Source organism: Artemia sp. Qi Xiang Cuo, chromosome 12 (genome assembly GCF_049724085.1).
Source record: "Artemia sp. Qi Xiang Cuo chromosome 12, ASM4972408v1, whole genome shotgun sequence".
Taxonomy (NCBI): Eukaryota; Metazoa; Arthropoda; class Branchiopoda; order Anostraca; family Artemiidae; genus Artemia; species Artemia sp. Qi Xiang Cuo.
This window is the reverse complement of record NC_142805.1, coordinates 30,302,236-30,317,849: the sequence shown is the minus strand read 5'-3', so window position 1 is coordinate 30,317,849 and position 15,614 is coordinate 30,302,236. Positions and strand designations below refer to the sequence as shown.

Below are 15,614 nucleotides of genomic sequence, written 5' to 3'. Positions count from 1 at the left end.
AAGTTTCTTAGTTTGAGCTTGGGCTACAAAATGCAATTACCGCCGTCTCTCTGCGACCTCTAGGACCTGAAATCGCTTAACATTGTGGTGGGTCGCCTCTTTATAGAGGCACAAGTGTGCCTCCTTGATTTTTGTTTTCCCATAACCCGTTGATTAACGTTGATTAACTTTTTAACTCGTGCTTGCAGCAGGATTAGGCGTTCTCCCCCTCACCTGGTATCTCAAATTGAGATATTTCCTGGAAATTTGTTTAACGGCAACTGAGTCTTTCCAACTGCCTCTTTTATGACGTAGCTTTTAATTTATTGTACATAGTTTTGCTCTTTCATGACAGTTTCTTGTATTCATTGGCTTTTTTTTTACTAAAAAGTGCAGTTTTGGTTGCTATGAAATCTGCTTTAATGAATAAATCTTGTTTAACGGTTGGATGTCCAAAGTAATATACACCTGAGACTGAGGATGTCTACCGCCTTTATTGATATTATTCGCATGTGTTGTGAAATTGCATGCTCTGCTTTGCTTGCCTTATTGTTTGCACCTGCAGTAAATTAGTCTTGTGGTTATGCTAACCTCAGCATTAATTGTCACAAAGATTTGCTTGATTTATCTATACTTTGTTAATGATAATACTGGGTATGTTCAAATCAAAAGATTGATTTTCAAGTTTTGTCTATTGCAACTTTGATTGCCTTTTTTATGTTGATAAATTGGTTTCTAACATGTGTTAACATGATCAGCCTTTTTGCATTAATAGTTTGCTTTTGACCAAAAGCCGTTTTTGCTTGCTTGAAAGTATTTTGCTTTGGAAACAAAAAACAGTCAAAGATTGTGTGGAAAATTTTGCTTGGAAAGTCAAATTACGTGAAATGTTGACTAAGTATTATATGCGAACAGGGTTTCTTTGAAGGGGACAAAACAGTTGTTTATGAATAAATGATCTTTCTAGAAAAACAAAAGTCACCTTTTTTATTTGAACAAACCTTTTACTAATTGTTTATACCCAACATAGATCAAAAACATAAATAGTGGGTAAAACATGGAAAAAGAAGAAAAACGGGAGAGGACATGAACCAAGAAAGAAATGTTAAAAACACTAATAAAACAAACGGAATAAACCGCGGTAATATGACTAGCACTGATACGCTGTTTCCAACAGCATATTGTGTAGATCAGTTAGCTTCTGAACAATATTTGGCAGATGGTATTTTTCTATTACATTTAGTATGGATTCAGTATGAGTGGCGAAAAATAATAATTTTTATGAACGCTTTTTTTCTTAGGCATGACCCCTTATATTTCGGTTATTTGCAATTTAGTATTCGTTGAGATGCTTCAGTTCTAAAATATCAAATCATTTTAAGTGCAGTTAATCAATTTTGTTTCTTGTTCGCTTAAGTATAGTTAATTGCTTATATTTTAGCTTTCAAGCACTTATTGTGCTTATTGAAGCACTATTTGAAAATCGCCTACCACATTTTTTTCAGCGTTGCCATGTTGAACCGTGAAAACAAATAAAAACGAACAAATTAATTAAATTTGACAATATGAATGACTCATTTGGAGCCAGATTAAATACGCCTGTGATTTGCCAGGGTTTTTGCGTGCGAAACAAAGTCGGAATAGCCACATGAGAACAAAGGCTTTAGGGGTTAAAATTTATAAAACCCGGAATCAAAAACCAAGACCAGTATTTTTCGGCCTTAGCTGCCTTGATCCTTTTGTTGGCAGAGTATCTGGAAAGAGATCTATTATGAATAGTGAGGAAACCAAGCGAGCTATGAGGTGAAATATGAATGAGATGCGATATTTATTTTGCATGCTGACGAAAAAATCCACGGCCGGGTTGGTGAACATAGTTATGGGGATGTTATGCTTGGCTACAGAACAAGTTTTTCAGTTGACGGGCTTTGCTGATGAACCTCTTCTTTACTTTGAAACAGGCCAGAAAGCCCAAGCTTTAGGTTGGAGATCTTCTTTTGAGTCAGGGGAATTCAGGGAAAATGGTTTTAAGGTCCAATAGCCAGGTTTTGAAAATTATGCTGTGCCTTTTATCAGCGAATAATATCGGGGTTTCTTTTTTGTGTCCTTTGGGTGGGGGGTAGTCCTATATTTACAATATATATAGTCACTATTTTGTCTTGCTATGATATAAAGCTTTAATGATATACTGAAAAATAATATTTTATTTCAGTCCCGTCCAGACCAGCTGCCAGTATTCGACCAAACCCTGCCAGTTCTAGAATCCCTCCTAATGGAGCAGTCAAGAGTAGTCCTGTAAGTGATCATAGAGTTGATGAATTAACAACGCAGGTAAGTTTGAGTCTGCTCTAGCTTTTCTCATTTTGTTCCTTATTTCTGTGGGTCTCTCTGCTTCTGAGTTTTAATCAATCATAATTCCAAGCCAATTGCTCCTATTGCAAAAAAAAACTCCTCTATCCTACAAAGATAGAGGAACTCCTCTATTTTCTATCCTACAAAGACTCAAATCCATCTATTTTACCTACAAAGACCCTAATAAGGAAGGATTTATTAGAAAAACATATAAATAACAAAGATATTTTACTATCTCCCCTAAAAAGCGATTTTGGTGCGTGAAAGGGGGGGGGGTTGGAGAAAAAGAAACACGGAGAGGAAAGGGGAAAAAACTTTACCACCGACACCACCAATACCACCACAATGATCAATAAAAATATTAAACAAATATAACATTTTTCCGCCTCCGGAAACAATGGAACATCAAAATTCCTCATAGAAATGAATGAACAAGTCAAAATTCATATTCTACAAATAACAGTTTCTTAATGGTTTTCCTAAGTAAATGCAGATCGTCTATTGTTTTAACATCCCTTTTTAACTTTTCCATTTTTGAGTGCCTCTGTAGTAAGGGTGGCTGAATCTGTTAATATCCATTATTTTAGAAGCAACATAAGAAAATCACAATTGATTGAATATATAATCATAAAATTTTAAAATTATGTTTAAAAATTATAAAAGTAAAAATATAGAAAGAAACATCATATCTTTTTTACCTCTGGAAACTATAACGTCAAAATTCCTCTACAAATATATAAATAAATAAGAATTCATATTCTACAAAAATATTTCTTAATAGTTTCCCTAACTAAATGTGGATCATTCTTAGTCTTAATATCACTATAAAATCTTCCATTTTTGAATGCCTCTACATAAAACAGAAGAATACGAACGGGAAGTAATGGCTCTAGGTATAGGGAAATCAGCACTACCCCTTGTATTTCGGGAATGAGTAATCGACCCAACACACGATAAACCACAGTGTATAAAATTCACGAAGGCTCGCAGCGCCGATAAAATTTTTAAGCTTGGATGAATTTCCGGAACAAAGTGAGGCGGAGGAAGCTAACCTGCATAGTCTTTAGAGGGCAGTTTTGTAAAATTCTAATTGTTTTAAGAATCCCTGGAAAAGCTGATAAATAAATACTTTAACAGCAAAGAATGCGAGGGTGAATAGGAAAAAAAATAAGATCGCGGAGAATAGATTTAGGGGGAAATGCTGAAGTTTATTCATTATACCTAGATTTTTTTGCCAGGATTTTACCAACTAAAGGTACATGTTGTTTAAAAGATAAATTGTTATCAATTACTATCAAAGACATTTCAAAGACGTAGTCTGTTTTATAACTCCATTAGTTGTTTTTAGTCCCCTACTCCATCGATAAAAATAAAGTTAGACTTAATTATGTTGATGATTAGTTTATTTACCCTCAACCGTGTTACAGTTGAGACAATCGCTGTTATGTGTTTGGCAAGAAGTGAGCTGTTTCATAGTTGGTTTTACTGTTGGTTTATTTTTTTTTATTAAAGTATTTAGACAATTTGGCAAGTCGTTTATAAATACCAAAAATAAAATAGGATCAAGAACCGATCCTTGTGAATCGCCTATTTTAACCCTTTCAACTTTAGATGTTCCTAGTGAAACGCCTATATGTTATATAATGATAAAGCGGAATCAGAATGGTAAAAAAAAATAAACATTGGCTATTGAGCATTGCTATTCACTACGAAATTAGTATAGCAGCCCTCCCCCCATATATCATAATAGAAAAAATGAAACAAGTAAAAATAATGTTACATAACGGTGTTTAACTAGCTTTTACATCTTAGTTCGTCAAAAATCATCTTTAGCAAATATGCATTTAAATTTTATAATCCAAATACACATTTGATGTCACTGTAGCCAGGTACCATCTCCTAAACTGGTCATCAAATTTAGTCATGTTTAAACACCACAGATTTTTTTTTTCATGTTACAAAATAGTGCTGCAAACTATTTCTGGATCGCTAGCTGTTTTTTCTTCTTCTTCTTTTTATTACATTGATGATTAGGCACTTATGTATCCTATTACGTAACACTTTTTTTTACATTGAGAATTAGGCACTTGTGTCTCCTGTTACATAATATTCTTTGGAAAGAAACCCATATCAATTTTATCATGTTTTTGTAAACATGCAAATATGGTATATTATAATGCTTAAATAACAATCAAACAGTTCGTGGTGACAAACTGTAAGTAAGGAGCGACCCGGCGCAATAGCAACCAAAACTCTAAGAAACAGAATTTTGATACCAATAGATGAATCAAAAGAATCAGAATTTTATGCTGATTTCAAATAATAAAAGTTTTATTACGTTGAGTCTTACCTATCAAAAGTTACATGCTTGAGAAAATCTGTCTTATTTTTGAAAAAAGAGGGAAAGACCCCCTAAAAGTCATAGAACCTTAATGAAAATCACACCATCAGATTCAACGTATCAGAGAACCCTACATTGGAGGTTCCACACACCTATAGGCTAAAACGTGGAATTTTGTATTTTTTGCCAGAAGAAAGATCACGGATGCGTGTTTGTTTTTTGTTTCTTTTTCCCAGGGGTGATCGTATCGACCCAGTGGTCCTAGAATATCACGGGAGAGCTCAATCGAACGGAAATCAAAAGTTCTAGTGCCCTTTTTAAGTGACTAAAAAAAATAGAGGGCAACTAGGCCCCCTCCCACGCTCATTTTTTTTTCAAAGTCACCTGATCAACATTTTGAGATAGCCATTTTGTTCAGCATAGTCGAAAAATATAATAACTATGTCTTTGAGGATGATTAATCCCCCATAGTCCCCGGGGGAAGGGCTGCAAGTCATGAACTTTGCCCAACGTTTACATGTTTTTTGGGGATGTCTCCAAGTGTGATAGATTATTTGATTGTTAGCAAGGAACTTTTTACTCGGTGTATGGATTGTGAGGTTATGGGGATACAGGGTTCAGACCATTTGCCTATAAGAGCTTAGAAGAAAAGATAAGGAGAATGAAGTAGTGAAAGTAAATAAGCCCCTTAGAATAGATCAGAATAATAAGGAAATACTTAGGCTATATTTTTCCGAGGAAAGTTCAGAGAAAAGACTAGAGAAGAGCACTCAGTTGACAAAAGAGGGGGATATAGTGCTATAGACCAGATATTTATTTGAGTATGTTGATAAGAAAATATGCTAGAGGAAGAGAAAATAGGTTATATGCAGCTTTTCTGGACTTGAGAAGAACTTTCGATGAAGTAGTTAGGAAGCACCTTATCGAGAGTGTGCTACAATTAGGGTTGTCCTTGATATTAGTAGGTTTGTTATGATATTAGTTGCTATGTATAGTGTACTTAGGATCGTAGTTCGAGTTTGGAAACAGTTTTCTAGGGTAATTGAAAGTATTGTAGGGGTTAAGCAAGGCTGTAGTTTATCTCCTAGACTATTTTTCTTTATTTATAAATGATATAGAGGATTATTTTAGGAGTAGGGCTGCACCATGTATTGAGTTATCGTGTAAATCTTAGTTTGCTCTCCTTTTCGCGGATGATATAGTGTCGGTTGCAAAAAGTGGAAAAGAGCTGCAAAGATTGTTAGCTCTGACCCATGATTATTTAGTTGAGAAGAAGTTAATTTTAAATATTTGATAAGTCAGCGGTAGTAGTATTTGGAGAAAAAGGGGGACAAAGTGAAATTTTTGATGTGAATGGTAGTGAGTTAAAGATTGAAAAGAAGTTTGTGTATTTAGGGTGTAAGGTTACATCTAAATGAAGGTGGAGTAGTCATGTTGATCTAATGAAAAGAAGAGAACTCGGGTTGATGTGGAGTGTGTTAAGAAGTAGTTTAAGAAAGATAGGCCTAAATAATATTAAATTAATGAAGAGGATTTTTGATAGTAAGATAAGACCAGTATTTAGTTATGGGTGTGAAATTTGAGGAAAAGGGGGCTAAGTTAGAGAGGACCTAGTTAAGTTTTTTTTAAGAGATTGATAGGTCTAAGTGATAAGTTTAATGGTGTGGTTTTAAGGGGTGATTTGGAGTTGAGGAGTGAAAGAGTTATAAGGCTAGTTAGTATGATTAGATATTGGGAAAAATTAGTATCCCTCCCAGAGGAGAGGATACTAAAAGCAGCTTACCAAGAATCTTTGAGAGATAGGAGGAAAGGCTCTTGGGCTAGCCAAGTTAAACGTATTTTGGAAAATTGTGAAGAAGCTAGGCTGTGGGAAGGGGGGGGGGGAAAGGTTTAGTGGTGAGAAAGGGGGGCGGTATAAAAAAAATTTAAGTTACTTTAGAGAGCCAGGAGATCCAGAAATGGCATTGTGATATATCCTCGTCACCTTCTCCATCTCTGTATGCTAGTATTAAGGACCTATGGGGACAGGAAGTGTATTTGAAGGCGGGGCTTAGTAGGGCGAAACTAAAGTGGGGAATATCGGCAAGGGAAAAATTTGTAGACTTTGGAGACAGGAGAAAATATTTGGGGAAGACTAGGTCGCAGGCTGGTCCCTATTTTTGTCCGAGGTGTGGGGACGAAAATGATGATTTAATTCTTTTTTTATGTTTATGTAAGGAGTTAAGAGGTGTGAGAGAGGAAATTTGTGCGGGGTGCTTCGAAAGGGAGGAATGGGTGGGTAATATATGAAGAGATAGAAATTTTTGGGGGATAAAGAATTTGGGAAGGTTTATTGGGCTGGGCATGGAGTATAGAAATAATTTTCTTTAGATTTATGTTTATTTTTGTTTAGTTTATAGTAAGGGTGTTTTCATACATTATTTTTGAAGTGTATCGTGTATTAACCATGGCCCAGTGGGGCTTTTAGTGTTAATAAATCATATCATATAGTATTGGTTAGTGGTAAGTATACAGACGTTTTCAGGGGGGAATTTTTTTGGTTGTGGGAGGGGGGGTCAGAGGTTACATGGGAGGATGTTTCCCTGGGGGAAGGGACATTGCTATGAAGGGGGCACCGGATTTCCCAGCATTATTGAAAAAAATGATCAGAAATTAAATTTAAAAAAAAAAGTTTTTCAACTGAAAGTAAGGAGCAACATCAAAATTTAAAAAGAACAGAAATTATTACGTATATGATTGGGTTTGCCCCCAAGTCAATACCTCGCTCTTTGCGCAAGAGTTTTTTTGAATACTTTCATAAGAGCTATTTATTCTAATTAACGGCCTTTGTGATTAAGGGTCATTCTTAAAGAATTGGAACAAAATTTGAACTTTAGCGTAAAGAGGGAGGTATTGACTAGGGGGCGAACTGCCTAATATACGTAATAAAAATATACAAATGTAGAAGTTTGTTACGTAAGTTAATTAGTAAGTTACGTATATTTATTACTAATAAAAATGTTTGTAAATATATTGAACAACTTTCGAGAAAGCCATTTAACCAAAAAAAGTAAAATTAATGTGCAAATTTTGTTTTAATTATTCATGTACGGTGAGCCAAAATCAAAACCTGCATTAATTCAAAAACGTTCAGAAATTAAATAAAAAAAACAAGTTTTTTTTACTGAAAGTAAGGAGCGACATTAAAACTTAAAACAAACCGAAATTATTCCGTATATGAAAGGGGCTGCCCCTCCTCAATGCCTCGCTCTTTACGCTAAAGTTTGACTCTTTCTCACAATGCTATTTTTTTAAACAATAAAAAACTTTAGCGTAAAGAGCGAGGCATTGAGGAGGGACAGCCCCTTTCATATACGGAATAATTTCTGTTCTTGTTAAGTTTTAATGTCGCTCCTTACTTTCAGTTAAAAAAAACTTGTTTTTTTTTATTTTATAACATATTATAAGCCATAAGTCAGATGGAAAGTTGATCTGAATAAATCGCTTACCGTCAAATGCCAAGGTTATTATTGCATCTTAAATTGTTATGACTGATGACCCACTCAAACATAGCTGCGCTCGTTCCTCCTCCATCCCATTCTGTTCTACGCTTCATTTTTTACTCCTTTCCATGAAGTTCTTATCTTCTTTAAATCGTTGGATGTTGTCTTTTTGTTTTACCCCAGATAGATGGCCAAAAGCGGGATTTCTGGCAACTTGTCATCCTTTATCTCTAAAGTGTGTCTTAATCATTTCTTATTATTCTTTTTATTATCATTATTATTCTTATCTTCTTACGCTTTTGAATTACCCGTATTTCAGAGCCATACTTGGCTCGTGGCCTACGTTTTAATACTTGCCAAAAGCTACGGTTCCTTGAAAGCCACTTTTCAAGCTTTGGACGCCTACCAAAGAGACGTCTGACGTTGTTCCTTAGTGGTAGTGCCCATGTCTATCTTAGAAACCATTTAAATTACCAACACGGCCAGGGACGTACGGAGGAAGAGGACCTTGAACCTCTCCTCTCCCGGAGTCCTAATTTTTTCAGATTTCTGAGCACTTATTGATCCAGTTATAAATAAAATTTGTCCCTCACCCCTTCCCGAAAAAAAATGCTGCGTAATTTTCCTGAACACAAGGTGTATTAGCTAGAAATTAAATCAACTTTGACTCATCTGTCTTTTTTTGTTTCTAAGATTCTGGAAATATATATATATATAAGAAATTTAAACATTTTATATTTGTCTTCTCACACTGGTGATGCTTTAGTCTATTATGAATATATGATTGAAATGATAATTAATAAAATATTAGTAACACACTATGAGAGGCAAGTGGCGAAAATAGTAAAACTCTCAGATATTGAAAATTACGCTGCACGGATACAAATGCAGGTCCACTTTAGGTTTATGTAGCCAAGGACATCATGTAAAAAAAAACTGTTTGGAAACGGGAACTTTGTAGAAGAAAATACCGCATGACGTAGTATTTTCTTCTTTTTTTTCAATGATAATTTTGAGGTTTTTATAGCCTATTGCAAAGCCTATGGTTCTAAATGATTTTTAAGAATGTTCACGCTTCTAGCTGAATAGTTCAGTTGTTTATTCTGTCTTACAACACCTGACAAGCTGCTTTTATGTGGAATGTTGTAATTATAAGATTATTTGCAGTTGGTTGAGATGAAGCTGACTGTCGAAGGCATGGAAAAAGAGCGTGACTTCTACTTCAATAAATTACGTGATATTGAAGTGATTTGTCAAGAGCCGGAATTCGCTGAAAATCAATTGACGACTAAAGTTCTAGATATCCTTTATGCAACTGAAGTAAGTCCTTTTTTTGTTTATTCACCTGCTGGCTAAAGAGCTTTTAGGACGCCAGGCATAAAAAATAAAGAAAAATGGCCTATACACGGGGCATATCCAGGGGAAGGGGAGGTTACTAAGTCTGAACCTGCTCCCCCCTCGAAATAATTCTGTGACACGTAAAATTGATCCCAAATTGCAGGTAAAAAGACTTTCTCCTAAGAAACAAAAAAATATTTCTTTGTCTCTTAAATGAGTCTTAAAATGCAGGTAAAAACCCTTCACCACCTCCCCCATCATTTTTTGGGGGTAATAATACCCCCGCAATATTTAAGTCGCCTGGGACGAAAAGCAAGAGACACTTCGTGATGTTTGTCATTCTGCAATGTTAAGAATAGAGTAATAGTGACTCACAAGAATCATGTTGCTCATAATGATAGTTAGGTAAGTACGGATAAGCCAAAAGCCCAGCAAAAGAAGCCGTTTGTGATTTTCTTTATTTTTGTTTGTGTTTGCTGTTAATTTGAAACAATTAAAAATATGGCTAAGTTAATTGGATTTGGACAAATTTGGCTCATCCAGCGGGATTTTTTTTTTTTTTTTACCTTATCTAAAGCTTTGTATGACGTAGACCAGTATGAAGTCTTAAGTACGCTTGAACCGAAAGCCCAGCAAAAGAATCCGTTTGTGATCTTGTTTTTGTTTTGTTTTTGTTTGAGTGAGAGATTCGATTATATAACACCAGGCAGGCTAATCTATAATGGAGTTGTCATCTTTAAGCAACCAAATATGAACTAGGTTTGATTTTAGTGGAACAGTTTATAAAATACTGTTGATATTGACAATTAAAAACATTGGTATACTTGTTAATTATACAGAACACACACTGGAGTTAAGTTAGGTTAATTCTAATGAAACATACCAAAGTATGATAAAAATATAATATTTTAAAAAATTATGGAAATTACGACAAAGAATTATGGAAAAAGGTATATTTAATTAAAATATACGTACAACGTAGTTTTCCACTGAGCTTAAGCTAATTGTCTCCGAATACAGACAGTTAAACCGGTTTTTCTCAGATCTTACTTGTTAAAATTCTTGAGTGTGCTCTTGATAATTAACAAGTACCAAAATATTATCAAGTTAATGAGGTTGGGACAAGGACAGCTTATTCGCTGGAGGAAAAAATTGAGACCCCTCTTTAAGCTTTGTATCACGTAGACCTGTATATATAACATGCTTTTTAGTCTTACCAAAACAATAGCATCTTAGCAAGGCCGTACCCAGGATTTTTTCTCGGAGGGGGTTTTACTAAAAAAAAAATTGTTAGGGGAGGGGGGGGGGGCTATACAAAAAAAACATTTTTACGAGTCAGACATTTGGGGGGGGGGCCCTCCCCCTGGATACGGCCTTGCATCTTAGCATTGAATAATATTTGCTTTTTAATAAGTAATGTTCGTAAAAACCTTCTTATCTTTTCTGATTTGTTAATTGACTCTCTTTGTTGTTTTTCGCCAGCATTTGGCAGACGTGGCCAATGTCACGTATCCATACCTTCCTTCCATACTTAATTTATTGATATCGCATCTTATCTATGTGAATATTATCTTTTGTTAAACCGTTTCTTTTTTTAGTTGATTATCTTGTTAGCCTTGTAATGCAAATACTTGCACATATTTGTTATGGTATTTGAAATGTATGAACAAATCAATATTGGGTGAAAAATTAGAAGAGCAAGACAGACGAACCTGCGCAAGAGGAATTGTTCAATTGTTCACTGGTCGACACGTTTTTTTTTTTTTTTTTTTTTTTTTTTTTTTTTTTTTGAAAAATCTGAACAGTGAGTCTAGTGTAGTTTTCCATTCTAAATTCAGATATGTAGTCAGAATTTTTCCATCAGACATATATTGAAAAAATAAGTCCAGAACGAATAAGACTTTTGATGATCGATAACTTCAAAGTGTGATTAAACAAAACTTATATTTAGCCTTATTTTTGACAACCACAAACCAAATTCACGCATGAGATTGGGATCCGAAATCCGAAAATTAAATCTGATTCTTTAAATTGATTAAGTGGAAACTAATACAACCATATATGTCTTAAAAGATAAAAAAAAAAAACGGGAACTCAGTTTTTCATGAAAAGACATTCAATTTTCCATATGCAGTTAGGTAGTTTTACGCTTAGCTGGCGCCAAGTTTGAAAATAAGGAACGTGCGTAAAAAAAAATCAGCAGAAAATTAGTGAAAAAATATATTATCATAGAGCCCAAGAAGTGTAACTATTCTTATTGCTGAAGCAAAAGACAAACAGCGCCATGAATTTAAGCTGTGGATTAATATGAATATTATTATTATTATTCAAGATTAAAAGCTTCACATTATAATTATAGGTAATGCTAATAATTATTAGTTGATTGACTTTCCTACAAAGCTTCTCAAAGACCAATTAGCCTATTCTGTTATATTTATCCCTCTAGTTGACTACTGACCTATCGATAAAATCCTTGTTTTCTTCTGATTTAAAAATGTCACTTTCATTGCTTAGCTTTTACATTTCCCGGTAGCCTATACTTGTTCAATAGCCTGATATAGCATACTGATTGTATCATCCTGTGGATCCTTGTTTTGATCGACAATTAGCCGCAGATATACTGGGTGTTACAAACAGGGCTGTGGAGTCGTGGGGTCGGCGTCGGGGTTTTAGTAAATTTTTGCTGAATGGAATCGGAGTAGCAAAAACCATGTAAGACCCTTTGTAGTCGGAGTTATGGAAACACAAAGGCTGGGGTTAAGCCAAATCCTCTTAAATGCTATTAAAAAGCGGGAATAATAAACAAAATTAATATTGTAAGCTGATTATACATATAGTGAATAGGATGTTTTTAAAATTAAAAATTGTATTTAAGGAGAAAAACTTATAAATTGAATTTCTGCTGTAACTTAGCAGGAATGTTGGAGTCGTAGTTCTTTCTTCTTTAGAGAAAATGTTAGGAGTCAGAGCAATTATATTTAAAGTTTCAGGAGTTGGAGTCGGTGGTACTGTGGACTGACTCCATAGCAGTGGTTATAAATATTTGGTTAGGCTTGTTTTACGCAACGAAAAAATCTAGTAGTTGTACAACAGCCAAAAGAAAAATCGTAGAAAATCCTGGTTTCCAGGTTTGAATAGGAACCAGGATGGAACTAGGAACCAAATGGAGCTAAGGGACAAAAAAAATCTTTCACTTTGATGTCATTGGTACTTCAACAGAATTGGCCAGAAGTACCAGTACTCCTAGAAAATTTGAAAATATAGTTCTTTGGTTAGCTTTTCTTGCATTTCAGACCTCTTTTTAAAGAAAAGTGGTACGACACACAACTTTTGATAGTGCACTATGGACGGTTATCAGTCCCTGATTTGCCTGATCAAACCTGAAAGCTGTTATTTTCCCTAGTTTTTTTTTCCTTTTTTTTTAAATTATTAAGTTTTAGAGTAGCAGCAAATTTTCGTCAGTGTTGTCAGTTTTCTGTGAAAGCCACTTTCCAAAATATGGTTTTAGCGTTTACTTCTACGTGTAATAGGAACCTTTTTTCTCAAATATAGCGATTTTCTTCAAGCTGTATTTAAGAAATTTCTTTATAATGTCGTGGAGAAGGACCATAGCACTTGACTGTGAATGTTGATTCATCTTTGAAAATGTTACATGCAATTGAAGTTAGACCAATTTGACTGTTTATTAGTTTTTGCTCCTAGAGCCAGCGGATTAGTTATCCGATTTAACTGGATCTTCATCGTTCCAGCTGTGATAATATGATGTTTATTTACTACCCACATAAACCAAAAAGATAAATAGTGAAATAAAACATGACGAAACAGCAGAAAGGGACATAATAAAAACAACAACAAAAATACTAACGCTTGAGCCTATTGGGTAAGCCAGTCAGCTTGTCAGTAAAATTTGGCGTTAAGAAATTTTATCACTATTTTTGTTTTCGTTGCAAAAGACGAAGAAATTTACTGCAACGGAAATAGAAATATTGAACACAAAATGAAAGGGAGATCCCCCCTCCCTCTGATTGGTGCCACTGATTGGCGATTTTTCCTCTAAGGATTGATCTACATCCTAGAGCAATCCTCATAGCTATTCAACTTAAAATCCCCTTTATTTACCTTTCCCTATGAATTTGAAGTTAGGATAAAAATAACTCATTTTTTCTGGGAAACGATAGATACAACAATTTGATGATATTAGTAATCTTATTATGGTGTTTTTTCTGTAAGCTAAAAAAAAAATAAACAGTGATCCCAGTTAAATTATAAAAAATCATAAAGCTGTCTACATTTTTTTTATTTCTAACCTTAGGTATGCAATACGCTGAAAAACTCTGGTTTCTTTGTATTCTGGTTATTTTCAACTACCGCCAAACCTGTAATCATGTTATCCAGTCAGTCATCTTTGACCCTTTATATACTTTTAGTTTGATTCTTCTAGTTATTTTGAGCGTTCTAGCTTGAGACTCCGTTTGTCCTATCTTTTCTGTGATCCGTGATTTTTTCATTGCTAATCAGATTAAGCCGTATCTGCATTCCATTGGACATGGAACGCAGGGAGTGATGTATGGAATTTGTATTTGAAAATGGTTACCGGCAATTTTTCAAGAAACATCCTAAAAGCAATCTTTGATTGAAGTTTACAAAACGGTAAATAAAGACAAAAATTGAAAAACTTTGAAGACGGTGTCTTAAACCTTTTTTTTTTTTGCCTACAAGAATTTCTTTAATTTGCAGTAAGAACCGCAGCGTCATCAATTAGTTCATAGTTTGCCGCTAAGCCCTGCAATTGGACGACTACCTGCTGCATGGGCGATTAGCCCGCACAATAGGCAAGCATTTTTCACCGACAAAAGTTGTTTCATTGAATGATTAATAGTCAATTACCTAATAATTATCCTCCGCAAATGTGGTGATGACCCTCAAAAGAGTCTAGAATCAGGACTTTACGTCACGTACCATGCTCAAACTCTACAGGTAGAGTCCCAAACCTCTCTGTAGCTAACTTGAACCAACCACACAATTACATTGATTTTACGACAATTCAAAGTCACAAGAATTACTTATCAGACTAGTACTACCTTCCATCAATGTAATAATATACACCCTTGCCCTGCTCTTGGCATGATTACTGAATATAATGTCCATGGGGTACCTAATCTTTAACGTCTTTGTTGAGGTTTAAAGGCCTAGGATAAGTGACCTTGTCACGCTGAAATGCACTGTTTATGTTCTTATGTTAATTGTGTTTTAATATGTGTACTTCGAAATATTTCCCTCTCTTTCAGGATGGATTTGCACCGCCGGAAGAGCAAGACGTCCCGCCTCCAGATGAATATTGACTTTGCTAGGCTAGGAAGAGTTCACTTAAAATTGACACTGATCTACTAAATTTCGTGCTTGCTAATAAGAAAATTTATTTGCCCTGATTTATCCTTAATCCAATCTTTTTTATGAGCAAACCTGCTTTGTTTTAATTCAGCTTCGGGAATCAAGTATTTTCTCTTCTAGTGTAAATGGTTAACATTTTAATGACAATTCAGTTCTAATTCCTGTGTTAATTTTTTTTTTTTCGTTGTAGCAAAGTAACATCATTAATGAAAAAAAAAATTATTTCTTAAATTTAGCATCAATTTCGCTGGAATTTCGGCTTGGCAGAGGTTCAGTAAAAAAAAAGACAAGTTGCTAGTGTAAAACACCATAGAGCTATTTTTAGCTCCCATTATATCTTGCATTAATTTTGGGTAATTTTTGGGATCTGACAGTGCAGTAGCCCAGCATTTTCAGGAAGAAATTAAACAAAATAATTTTCGAAATACATGCAAAAAGTGCCTTGTGCTCACAGAGCACTTGTTGTTTATCTGTACGTTACGCATTATCTTTGTTCAAACATATAAGTAGGTACCAAGAATACTTAGCCTGCCCTGCCACCCTGGCGGTATTATTTGCCTGGGTGCAGGTCCCTCCTCGAAATCCTAAATTTTCCCGAATTACTGAGCATTGCATATCTATATTGTCAAATAAATTATTTTTATTCCCCCCCCCCCACTACCCCATTGAAATTTTTCATTAGAGGACCGAATCGGCTTCTAAACTACTCATTTCTTATTGTTTATTGCTGA

General features: G+C 34.7%; 1 protein-coding gene across 4 annotated transcripts in view; it reads left to right on the top strand.

The window, feature by feature from the left end:
• The window catches only part of LOC148945996 (microtubule-associated protein RP/EB family member 1-like), a 55,431-nt gene extending 40,258 nt beyond the window's left edge, over positions 1–15,173 (top strand). For all 4 annotated transcript variants that reach the window (XM_089097907.1, XM_089097904.1, XM_089097905.1 and 1 more), the window contains exons 5-7: positions 2,192–2,310; positions 9,322–9,474; positions 14,781–15,173. In XM_089097907.1, coding sequence (XP_088954033.1) covers positions 2,192–2,310; positions 9,322–9,474; positions 14,781–14,834 — 326 coding nt within the window. In that variant the 3' untranslated portion in view covers positions 14,835–15,173. The remainder of the gene's footprint in view (positions 1–2,191; positions 2,311–9,321; positions 9,475–14,780) is intronic.
• The last annotated feature ends 441 nt before the right edge of the window (positions 15,174–15,614 follow it).